Raw genomic sequence first — 12372 nt, forward strand, 5'->3', positions numbered from 1 at the left:
GTTTCGAATCCGTATGACTCTTCAGGGTTGCGGGTTTGTGTCGTTGCAAGCCAAGTGCGAAAGGGGGATTATTTGTGAAGAAGCTGGAGCTTGTAACGATTGATCGCCAAAATCCGCCAGTTTCATTTAAGTCTAGTATATTCTGATGTAATTCGCTTTAATATTCTTGTAATAGGTAAACATTCATTGGGCCTCATGCATTGTTTTAATGCCGTGGGGAGGAGGCATGTGGGAGTGCAGAGAGGTCCTGAATGTTCTTGGTCTCCCGGGGCTTTGATCGGATTAAAGCAAAATGCTTGGAAAATGTAAAAGCATTTGCTGCAATATTACAGGAGCAGCTGTCCGCGTGTCTAAAACGGGTAAAACCGGAGTCACTGCCGACCGACTGCAGCTCGGCTCGTTACATCAAAGACAGAACAAAGTCATGAATAAAAATAAAGTGCACGAACACACCCGAGTGTATGAATACAGTTTGATCAGACTGTGCAAACTCGACATTACAAACGGAGATCAATTATTATGAAGCGCAAATCCCAGAATGACTCGCTTGCTCTTTATTGGCTTCTCGGCTCAGACTTACAGAATATTGATTTTTATTTTGATACTTCGTTTTTATCTTTCTTTCAGTATTGAGTTACAAACCAAAAAGAATTAAGCTCCGCACTGGTTAACAGAAAGAAACTACAACTCCCAAGGATCATTGGAAGAGGCGGGTTCAAACATTCATCTTTGGTTGGTGGACTTGCTCATAACCTGACGCTGGGGAATCGGAGTTGGAGCTGTCGCCCCCAGGCAGCATCGCTGTTCTAGCGTGGGCTTCGAGTGTTGGCTGAGTTGGAAGTTTATATCTCCCTCACATCAACGCATCGAGTCTCTCAAGGTCGAAATCAAGTCTGACAGATTCCGGGCCCCTCGGAGGCCTTGCTCTGTCCGAGAAAAAGAACTGGAGGGGTCATTTTATGTTGACCGAGGAGTATAACGAAAGACGAGCAGCCACTCGACAAGGAAGTGGTGAGTAATGTACGAGAGCCCATTTCAGCGAGTTTGAACTGAAACCGATCCGCATTTGTTACTGACGACGAACATTATTACAGTGCATGTTTGCAACATATACTTCGAGAAAAATATATATCTGCTCAGGATTATGTGGATGTATATAATTTATTACGTACGGTTATATATTAATAAATTATAAGTACAGTAAAAGATTCCAGGAGTCTTTTCCCGATCTCTATGAAGGAAGATATGTCAGTAACACATTTGTTTTTCACAATAGTGGAATTCCCCCCCCCCTTTTTCCTTAAACAGAAACGTGAGTCGATGTTGTGGTGATAAATTGAAACACTCCTGGGAACACAGCTAGCTACCTGTGAGGTATTTAAGCCACGCTCTGTAGGATAGTGAGTTGGAGGAGAGGGAGATAGTGTCGTTTGCCATATTTCTCCGGGCGGAATGAATAGAAAGGGTGCAGAATTGTACTCTCGGTTTTCAAAGATCGCTCCTGCGCTTCAGCAGATTGCGGAAGAGAGGTGCTGGCATCCTGTTTATTCCAATCGATAACTCGCAATGACCCATCCTGAAGGTCGCCTTAAAAAATGAAAACAGAGAAAACGAAAAATGAAAACCAAACGATAATTTGTTTACAACAACTGCAACTTGCATTTCTAACGCCCTTAATGTAGTCCAACGTCACAAGAGGTTTCACAGTAGCGTTAGTAAACACAATTTGACACGGAGCCGCAAAAACTTGGCTAAAGAGGTAAGATTTAAGGAATGCCTTAAAGGAGGGGGAGAGGTTGTAGGTAAGAATTAAGAAAATTAGAAAGACTTGCATTAATATAGGGTTTTGCGTAGCCACCAGACCTCCTTAAAGCACTTTTCAGTCAGTGAGGTGAGAGTGACTGCCCTTGACATCAAGGCAGCATTTGACAGAGGGTGGCATCAAGGAACCCTAGCAAAATTGGAGTCAATAGAATCAGGGGGGAAAATCTCTGCTGGCTGGAGTCGTATCTAGAACAAAGGAAGACGGTTGTGGTTGCTGGAGGTCAATCATCTCAGTTCAAGGACATCACTGCAGGAGTTCCTCAGGGTAGTGTCCTCAGCCCAACTATCATCAGCTGCTTCATCAATGACTTTCCTTCCATCCTAAGGTCAGAAGTGGGGATGTTCGCTGATGATTGCACAATGTTCAGCATGATTCGTGACTCCTCAGATACTGAACCACTCCACGTACAAATGCAGCAGATCTGGATAATATCCAGGTTTGGACTGATAAGTGGCAAGTAACATTGGCACCACATAAATGTCAGGCAATGACCATCTCTAACAAGAGAGAATCCAACCATTGCCCCTTGATGTTCAATGGCATTACCAACACTGAATCCCTCACTATCAACATCCTGGGGGGTTACCATTAACCAGAAGCTGAACTGGATGAGCCATATAAATACTGTGGCTGCAAGAGCAGGTCAGAGGCTAGGAATCGTGCGATGAGTAACTCGCCTCCTGACTCCCCCAAAGCCTGTCCACCATCTACAAGGCACAAGTCAGGAGTGTGATGGAATACTCCCCACTTGCCTGGATGAGTCCAGCTCCCACAGCACTCGAAGCTTGACACTGTCCAGGACAAAGCTGCTTGATTGGCACCACATCCACAAACATTCACTCCGTCCATCACTGACGCACAGTAGCTGCAGTGTGTACCATCCACAAGATGCACTGCAGGAATTCTCTAAGGCTCCTTAGACAGCACCTTCCAAACCCACAACCACTATCATCTAGAAAGACAAGGGCAGCAGGCACACAGGATCACCACCACCTGGAAGTTCCCCTCCAAGTCACTCACCATCCTGACTTGGAAATATATCACAGTTCCTTCACTGTCACTGGGTCAAAATCCTGGAACCCTATCCTAACAGCACTGTGGGTGTACCTATACTACATGGATTGCAGCAGTTCAAGAAGGCAGCTCACCACCACCTTCTCAAGGGCACTTAGGGATGGGCAATAAATGCTGGCCCAGCCAGCAAAGTCCATATCCCATGAATGAATAAAATACAAATCCCTATTATAAGGTAGGAAACGCGGCAGCCAATTTGCGCACAGCAAACTCTCACAAATAGCAATGTGATAATAACCAGCTAATCTGTTTTAGTGATGTTGATTGAGGAATAAATATTGCCAGGGTAACTCCACTGCTCTTCTTGAAATAGTGTCATGGGCTCGTTTACACCCACCCAACCAGGCAGAGGGGGCCTTGGTTTAATATTTCATCCAAAAGATGGCACCGCTGACAGTGCAGTACTGCACTAGGAGTGTCAGTCTTGATTTTTGTGCTCAAGCCCTGAAGTGGAACTTGAACCCAGAACTTTGTGATTTAGAGGCAAGAGTGCCAACTGAGCTATGGCTGACACAGAACTTAGCAACCAGGCAGTTGAATGTTTTTCAGTTAAAATGCAAGGTCAAAAACAATTAAAACCTAAAGTGATTAATTACCTAGTTTGGAAATAGACAAGATAGTTAATAATTTAAGCACAAATTTGCAGCAAAATATAATTATTGTTAATATCTTGATTACATTTCCATTTTACATTTTCTGGAGGCCGCAAGGATTTTTGACAAATTTTTAATTAAATTTAAAGACGGGATTAAAATCCGTAAAGTTGAAAGTGAATTTCTGTTGTCTTGGGTGAATTTCTGTTGTCTTGGGTAGATTGTAATTGTGTTAAAATAATAGCATGGCCACTCTCATCTATATTGTATTTATATTTGCAAAACTGTGCTTCAGTATATTTAATATAGCAGAGCTCCTATGATGCTGATGGCACACCAGAGGATATGCAGCAATTAATCCATGGCCAGCCATAATGGTACATACTGCTGTTCCTGCAACCTTCCAGGTCCAGCAAAGAGCTCTGTATTTACATTCATGTGCACGATTGACAGTTAAACTTTAAATGTTTTGCAGAGAAGAGCACTAATGATCTTAAAAGTATCTAAATAAGATGTGGATTGTTTCTGAAGTATTTGTGAGGATCAGCAGACAACCTGAGCACTTTGTAAATCTAGTTTGACATTGAAGAGGATTTATATTCCAAGAGGTACAAAAGTGCCTTCAGTGGGCTTCTATCTTACTCCAGAGTGACATTATCACTTATGTGTCACTGGGAATTGCAAGCCTGACACTATAATTCCATTTTTGGATTTCTGTAAAGAATAGCATTAAACACAAGTTGGTGATCCAACTAATTTAAAATAAACAGATTTTTTGGAAAAGCGCACAGTTGTAGTGGCAGTCAGAACTGCTAAATATATTTATTTTGGAAATCATTACTTTGATTTTCAATCCACTGGCCTCCATCTGCTGTCCCCAGCTAAGAGGATGGACAAGCAACCTACTTCCAGCGTCGTAGTAACTGAGAGGAGCCAGATTGCCCTGAAGTAACTGCTCTTTCAATCACCACCATTATGGGAAATTATCTTAGTTCACCATAGTCATGAGAAATCCTCCATATGTAATTCTAGATGCATGTCATCTTGCTAATCTGTAGCTCAACATGTTAACAATCTCACTGCAAACTAATCATAGAGCAAGAGTTTCTTTCAACTTTGATATCATTTCAAAAGATCAACATTTTTTTTTCTCTCATTTGTATCTGATTTCTATTAAAAGTGTGTTAATGGCATTATCAAGGGAAATTGTGGGGAGTTACACAGCTTGACTGTATGAAATAGTTAAACTAATATCTATACTATTGTAATGATACAGTATTCTTTAAACTGTGGTTCAGTGGTAGCACACTTGCCTCTGAGTCGGAAGGTCGTAGATTGAAACACTACTCCAGAGACGAGGGGCACCCTGTCTTGATTCTGGGATAGAGGGCAGGAGGCGAGAGGAGAAGTGTGGGAAATAGAATGAACACAGTTGAGGGCCCTGTCAACCTTTCCATACTAGGTGTTCCAGTATGTCTTCCTTTTTCCTCAACTGAGGATTTTCCCCATCTAGTTCCCCCTCTAGTTCCCCCTCGACCCCTTTCCCACCCTCCCTGAACCATCTCAGGGTTCCCTTGTCCTCACCTTCCACCCAACCAACCTCCCTATTCAGCAGATCATCCTCTACCATTTCAGCCACCTTCAAACACACCTTCCAAAGAGATGGTCCCTCTGTGACTCCCTAGTCCATTCCTCAATCACCACCCCCCCCAAACATGCTTCTCCTTCTCATAGCATCTTTCCATGCAAGCCCAGGAGGTGCAACACCTGCCATTTTACTTGCTCCCTTTTCATCATCCAAGTACTCAAACACTAAGGTGAAACAGAGATTTACTTGTACTTCTTTTCAGTTTAGTATTCTGGATTTGCTGCTCGTGACTCTACTCGGGGGAGACCAAATGCAGATTAGGTGACTGCTATGCAGACCATCTCTGCTTAGTCCACAGGTGTGACTATGAGCTTCGGATTGCCTGTCATTTTAATTCTCCACTTTGCTCCCACTCTGACCTCTCTATGCTCTCTTCTGAAGTGTTCCGATGAAACTCAGTGTAAGCTTGAGGAATAGCACCTCACCTTTTGATTAGACGCTTTACAACCTTCTGGCATCAACATTGAGTTCAACAATTTTAGATCATTATATCTGTCCGCATTTTGTTTCCTTCCTCGTGCTTTTTTCTCTTGTTCTCTTTTTTGCTTTTGTTCATACGACGGCTGTTCATAATTCTGCCACATCTTGTTTCTTTGTTGTCCCATTACCACTCCCTTTGCACCATCAACTCGTTTGTCATTTTATCCCTCTTGACCTTCCACCCTGTCCCAGACAATTACTTTTGTTCTTTCTCTCACCCTCCCTCTTTCACTTGCTTAAGACCGATAAAATCTCAAACCTCCTTTATTTTATCGTATTCCAGTTTTGATGAAAGGTTGTCAACTTGAAACGTTAACTCAGTTTCTCCCTGCACAGATGCTGCCAGAGCTGCTGAGCATTTCCAGGATTTTCTGGTTTTATTTCAGATTTCCAGCATTTGCAGTATTTTGCTCTACCAAAAGTTGGGAATTTGGTGAGGGTGGGAATTCTGTGCAGAGTGGGAAAGAGATGCTGCTTTTCATCTTCAGTACTTTTAGTGGTCTAGGAAATATTGGGTGGAATTTTCTGGCCCCATGGCGGCGGGGGCAGGGCCGTAAAATACGGTAAGCCATTCAGAAGTCCATTGACTATGATCCCACCAGCATAAAATTCCACCCATTTAATTTAATCTATCTATAACTTTAACTAGATCAAGTAATTAGTTAAAATGCTGTAAGCTAAGTTGATTAAATACGTAAATGTTAATTAATTAATTAATTAATTAAATAAATAAATAAAACACGGTTATGCAGTGCAGATGGTGTGCCACTATCGCAGCATATGGGAGTTTGCAGAGAGCATGTGATCCAGGACACCCACTTGTGCAAGTTGTAACTGCGAGTTAAGCAGGTACGGGGACCCAGTTGCAATGCTGCAGGAGCCTCAGCCTATGCCCTTATCCAATAGATATGAGGTTCTTGTTTCCTGTCTGGAAGGCAGCAAGGTGGATGAACAAACTGACTTTGGCACCTTGGTACAGGAGGCCACAGTGGGAGTGGAAAGGAATGTGTTGTTGATAGGGCCAATATAGTTGGGGATAAATATTGTTTGCACCCTTGACCGTGAGTTCCGAAGATGGTGCTGCCTGCCCATTCCAGGGTTAAGAGCTGTAGAGGAACTTGCAGTGGAAGGGGAAGAATCCGGTTGTCATAGCCCACATATAAGGTGGTGTTGTGGTAATGTCACTAAATGAGTAATCCAAAGGCCCAGACTAATTCTCTAGGGACATGGGTTCAAATCCCGCCATGGCAGCTTGTGGAATTTAAACTCAATTAATAAATCTGGAATATAAAGCTAGCCTCAGCAATGATGACCCTGAAAGTATTATCGATTGTTGTTGAAAACCCATCTGGCTCACTAATGTCTCATCAGGGAAGGAAATCTGCCATCCTTACCTGGTCTGGTAATGTGACTCCAGACCCACAGCAATGTGGTTAGCTCTTAACTGCCTTCTGAAATGACCTGTCAAGCCACTCAGTTTATGGAATAGGTACAAATGCTGGCCTTGCCAGTGACACCCACATCCTGCGTGAAAAAAAAGAAAAAAAAGGGTCGAACGGCATAGGTAGACTGATGAAAGAGGTTCTTCTGGGGAAGTTTGAGGAGCTAGGGTCCAAATTAATTAGTAGAGCCTCATAGATAATAATCCCTGGATTACTGTGTGAGCTATGTGCAAATTGGCATAGGGTCAAATAGAGCAGAAAATTGAATTTGTAGCTGAAAGAGGGGTGTGGGAGACAGGATTTTGGCACTGGCAGCAATAATGGGGAAAGAGGGAGCTGTTCTGTTGGGACGGGCTTCACTTAAACCAACCTGGGGCCAATGTCCGAACAAATCAATGAACTAGGTCTGCAGATAGGACTTTAAATTAAAAAGTGGGGCAGGGATGTGGTGGAAAGTTCAGGTGAGGGGAAGTTTTTAAACTAAGTAGAACAGTTAAGGTTATAGAGTGGTGTAGTGATTTGAGTAAAGATAAGCACAATGTGACAAGAAGGGAGAAAGAGCTCAATGGTAATTAAATGGTAATGGTGCATCAACGAATAAGATCAAATCAGGGAAAAATGCTAACAAGTTAAAATTAAAGACACCTTATCTGAATGCCCAAAGCCTTCGTAACAAGATAGACAAATTAATGAGACAGGGAAAAATTAGCTTGATCTATTAGCTATTACAGAGATGTGGCTACATGCTGACCAAGGTTGGGAACCAGATATTCCAGGATACTTGACATTTTAAAAATACACACAAAATGGAAAATGTGGGGTAGCATTTTTTTTATTCCTTCATGGGATGTGGGCATTGTTGGCTAGGCCAGTACTTATCGCCCCTCCCTATTTGGCCTTGAGAAGGTGGTGGTGAGCTGCCTTCTTGGACCGCTGCATTCCATGTAGTGTAGGTACACCCACAGTGCTGTTAAGAAGGGAGTTTCAGGATTTTGACCCAGCGACAGTGAAGGAATGGCGATATATTTCCAAGTCAGGATGGTGTGTGGCCTGGAGAGGAACTTTGAGGTGGTGGTGTTCCCATGTATCTGCTGTCCTTGTCCGGTAGAAGTTGTGGGTTTGGAAGGTGCTGTCAAAGGATCCTTGGTGAGTTGCAGCAGTGCATCTTGTAAATGGTATACACTGCTGCTACTGTGCGTTGGTGGTGGAGGGAGTGAATGTTGAAGGTGATGGATGGGGTGCCAATAAAGCAGGCTGCTTTGTCCTGGATGATGTCAAGCTTCTTGAGTATTTGAGCTGCACTCATCCAGGCAAGTGGAGAGTATTCCATCACACTCTTACTTGTGCCTTGTAGATGGTGGACAGGCTTTGGGGAATCAAGAGGCAAGTTACTCTCCATAGAATTCCCAGCTTCTGACCTGCTCTTGTAGCCACGGTATTTATGTGACAACTCCAGTTCAGTTTTTGGTCAATGGTAACCCCTGGGATGTTGATAGTGAGGGATTCAGCGATGGTAATGCCATTGAATGTCATGGGGAGATGGTTAGATTCACTCTTGTTGGAGATGGTCATTGCCTGGCACTTGTGTGGTGCGACTGTTACTTGCCACTTGTCGGTTCAAACCTGGATAGATATTGTCCAGGTCTTGCTGCATTTGGACATGGACTGCTTCAGTATCTGAGGAGTTGCGAATGGTGCTGAGCATTATGCATTCATCAGCAAACACCCCCACTTATGACCGATGGAAGGAAGGTCATTGATGAAGCAGCTGAAGATGGTTGGGCCTAGGACCACTACCCTGAGGAACTCCTGCAGTGATGTCCTGGAACTGAGATGATTGACCTCCGACAACCACAACCATCTTTCTTTGTGCTAGGTATGACTCCAACCAGTGGAGAGTTTCCCCCCTGATTCCCATTGACTCCAGTTTTGTTCGGGCTCCTTGATGCCACACTTGGTCAAATGCTGCCTGATGTCAAGGGCAGTCACTCTCACCTCACCTCGGGAGTTCAGCTCTTTTGTCCATGTTTAGATCAAGGCTGTACTGAGGTCACGAGCTGAGTGGACCCGGTGGAACCCAAACTGAACGTCAGTGAGCAGGTTATTGCTGAGTAAGTGCCAAATGATAGCACCGTCGATGACACATTCCATCACTTTGCTGATGATTGAGATAGACTGATGGGATAGTGATTGGCTGGGTTGGATTTGTCCTGCTCTGATAATAAACAGCGATATAAGAAACGTAATGATCAGGAATGATGTTGACTTGGAAGAGCAGGTTGTAGAACTGCTAAAGGTGAAGGTAGGAAATAATAAGAAAACAGAAAACAGCGGTAGGAATAGTTTATAGGCTCCCTAAGGGCAGCTATACTGTAAGACAGTGCATTAATCAATAAATGAGAGGAGCTTGTAACGTAGGCAATACAATATCACTGGGGACTTCAACCTTCGTACATGCCGGACATATCAGCTAAGCAAAAGTAATTTGGCGAATGCATTCATGGAATGCATTCAAGACAGTTTCCTAGAACAACCAGAGAAGAGACTAGTTTAGATCTTACCTTGTGTAATGAGATAGGGTTAATTAGTTTTTTTCTTATTCATGCGATGTAGGCATCGCTGGCTAGGCCAGCATTTATTACTCATCCCTAATTTCCTTTGTTCACAGGGCAGTTAAGAGTCAACCACATTGCTGTGGGCCTGGAGTCACGTAGGCCAGACCAGACAGGGACGGCAGGTTGCCTCCCCTAAAGGGCATTAGTGAACCAGATGGGTTTTTACAACAATCGGCAATGCTTTCACAGTTATCATTAGACTCTCGATTCCAGATTTTTATTGAATTCAAATTCCACCATCTGCGATGGTGGGATTCAAACCTGGGCCCCCACAGCATTACCCTGGGTTTCTTGAATACTAATCAAGTGACAATACCACCGTGCCACCACCTCCCCTAGTAATCTCATAGTTAGGATCCTCTGGGAAAGAGTGATTATAATGTGATTGAATTTCACATCGAGTTTGAAAATGATGCATAAGTCTGCAACTATAGTATTAAACTTAACCAAAAGGAGTCAGGCGAGACTAAGGTAGATTTGAAAATTAGATTAGAAGGTACTGATGATAAATAAGCAATGGCAAACATATAAATTAATATTTCATACTTCTCAACAAATACGCTTTCCATTGAGAAATGAGAACTCCAAAGGAAAGTGCTTAAGTCATGGATAATTAAAGAGGTTAAAGGATGGTGTTAGATTGAAAGAAGAAGCTTAAACAATTGCTAAGAACAGTAGTAAGTCTGAGGATTGGGAATGTTTTAGAAATTAGCAAAGGATGCCCAAAAATTTGATAAAGAGGAAAAAATTAGAATGAAAGTAAACTAACAAGAAATATAAAACAGATTGTTAGAGCTTCTACAAGTGTGTGGAAAGGAAGAGAGTAACAATGATAAATGTGGGTCTCTTAGATGCTGAGACAGGAGAAATTATAATGGGGAATAAGGAACCGGCAAAGAAATTGAACAAATATTTTGTGTCTGTCTTCATTTCATAAGACGAAAAAGTATTATACCAGAAATGGTGGGAACCAAAGGTCTAATGAGAAGGAGAAACGTAAATTAATTAATATTAGTAAAGAAAAGTACTAGGGAAAGTAATGGACTAAAAAGTGACATGCCTTACACCTGATGACCTACATCTAAAAGAACTAACTGCAGAGATAATTAATGTAATTGTCCAGATTTTGGAATTTTCCAAGTAGATTGGAAGGTAGCAAATATAACACCACTATTCAAGAAAGGAGGGAGAAAGAAAATGGAGAATTACAGACCAGTTAGTCTGACAGTGGTCAGGAAAATGCTGGAATCCATCATTAAGCCCATGGCAACAGGGCACTTAGAAAATCATAACATGATTAGGCAAAGTCAACATGGTTTTATGAAAGGAAAATCATGTTTGGCAAATCTATTCGAGGTTTTTGAGGATACAGCTAGCAGGATAGATAAAAGGGAAACAGTAGATGCGGTATATTTGGATTTTTAAAAGACATGCAATACAATGCTACATAAAAGGCTGTTACAAAAGAATAAGGGCTTATGGGATTGGGGGTAATATATTAGCATTAGTAGGAATAAACAGGCCATTTTCAAACTGATAGACCATTACCAGTGGGATTCTGCAAGGATCAGTGCTGAGGCCTAGGCTATATTTAATCTGTGATGGCTTAGAAGCGACTGAGTGTAATGTGTCCAAGTTTGCTGGCAATACAAAGTTAAATGAGAAATTAAGCTGCAAGGAGAACACAAAGAATCTGCAAAGGAATATAAAGAGGTTAAGTGAGTGGACAAAAAGTTGGCAAATTAAATATAATGTTGGGAAATGTGAGGTTTTTCACTTTGGTAGGAAGAATAGAAAAGCAGAACATGTTTTAAAGAGTGAGAAATGATTGAATGTTAGTGTTCAGAGGGATTTAGGTGTCCTTGTACATAAAACACAGAAGGTGAACATGCAGGTTCAATTAGCAACTGGGAAGGTGAGTGATATTATGGTCTTTAAGGTGGGGGGTGTTGGAGTACAAGAGTAAAGTCTTGTTGCAACTGTACAGGACATGGTGAACCTACACCTGAAATACTGTGCTGAATTTTCATTACCAAGATGTGTAGCATGAGTCAGGAAATTTCCTGAGTCAGCAGACCCACCTCAGTTTAACAACCCCCGTTAGATTCAATTTTCACTCCAGGGAGCCACATCTGGAATTGAGCCAGGCCCACACCCCGGAAGCAATCCAGGATGGTCATGGGGGCAGGCAAGTGCCAAGGCGGGCTGGTTAGAAGGTCCTCCTTGGTTTTCTGGGACTTTGTCCTAGTTATTTTAGAAGCTGGTAGGCTCTCTTGTCCTCACCTCTCTCATCCCCGCACCCTCCCATGCCCTCTCATAACCCCATGCCATCTTCATAGCCACTCATCCAGTATCCACAACAGGCATTCCTCAGGAGCCATGTGGACAATTTAATACAACTCTCAGTCATGCACATTTGATAGTGAAACTCATTCAAAGTTTTTAAATCTCCTCAAGTGTTCAATCTCTTACCAAAGCAAATTTCTACTCAGACTCTACATCAAAGACAGCTAATCCTTTAATAGCCTCTAAATTGTCAATCAAACTGCAAACTCAGAAACCACTGCACTTTAGAGACTCAGACACAGCCAAACATTCATAATGACATAATAATAATAGTCCTTGACAAATGTCAACAAAGAACTATTGAAACTGCACAAACAGATGGTATTTTTTTCTCAGCTGTATCAGATGG

At 42.4% G+C, this 12372-nt stretch overlaps 1 protein-coding gene across 2 annotated transcripts in view; it reads left to right on the forward strand.

The window, feature by feature from the left end:
• The window catches only part of jak1 (Janus kinase 1), a 177723-nt gene that overhangs the window by 38784 nt on the left and 126567 nt on the right, over positions 1 to 12372 (forward strand). Inside the window, exon 3 of one of the 2 annotated variants that reach the window (XM_078561303.1) lies at positions 628 to 1011. In XM_078561303.1, the coding sequence (XP_078417429.1) occupies positions 960 to 1011 (52 nt within the window). In that variant the 5' untranslated portion in view covers positions 628 to 959. Of the gene's footprint in view, positions 1 to 627; positions 1012 to 12372 lie in introns of those variants that run through there. The other variant, XM_078561305.1, reaches the window with a different exon arrangement.

The sequence above is a fragment of the Cetorhinus maximus genome, chromosome 17, assembly GCF_964194155.1.
Source record: "Cetorhinus maximus chromosome 17, sCetMax3.hap1.1, whole genome shotgun sequence".
Lineage (NCBI taxonomy): Eukaryota > Metazoa > Chordata > Chondrichthyes > Lamniformes > Cetorhinidae > Cetorhinus > Cetorhinus maximus.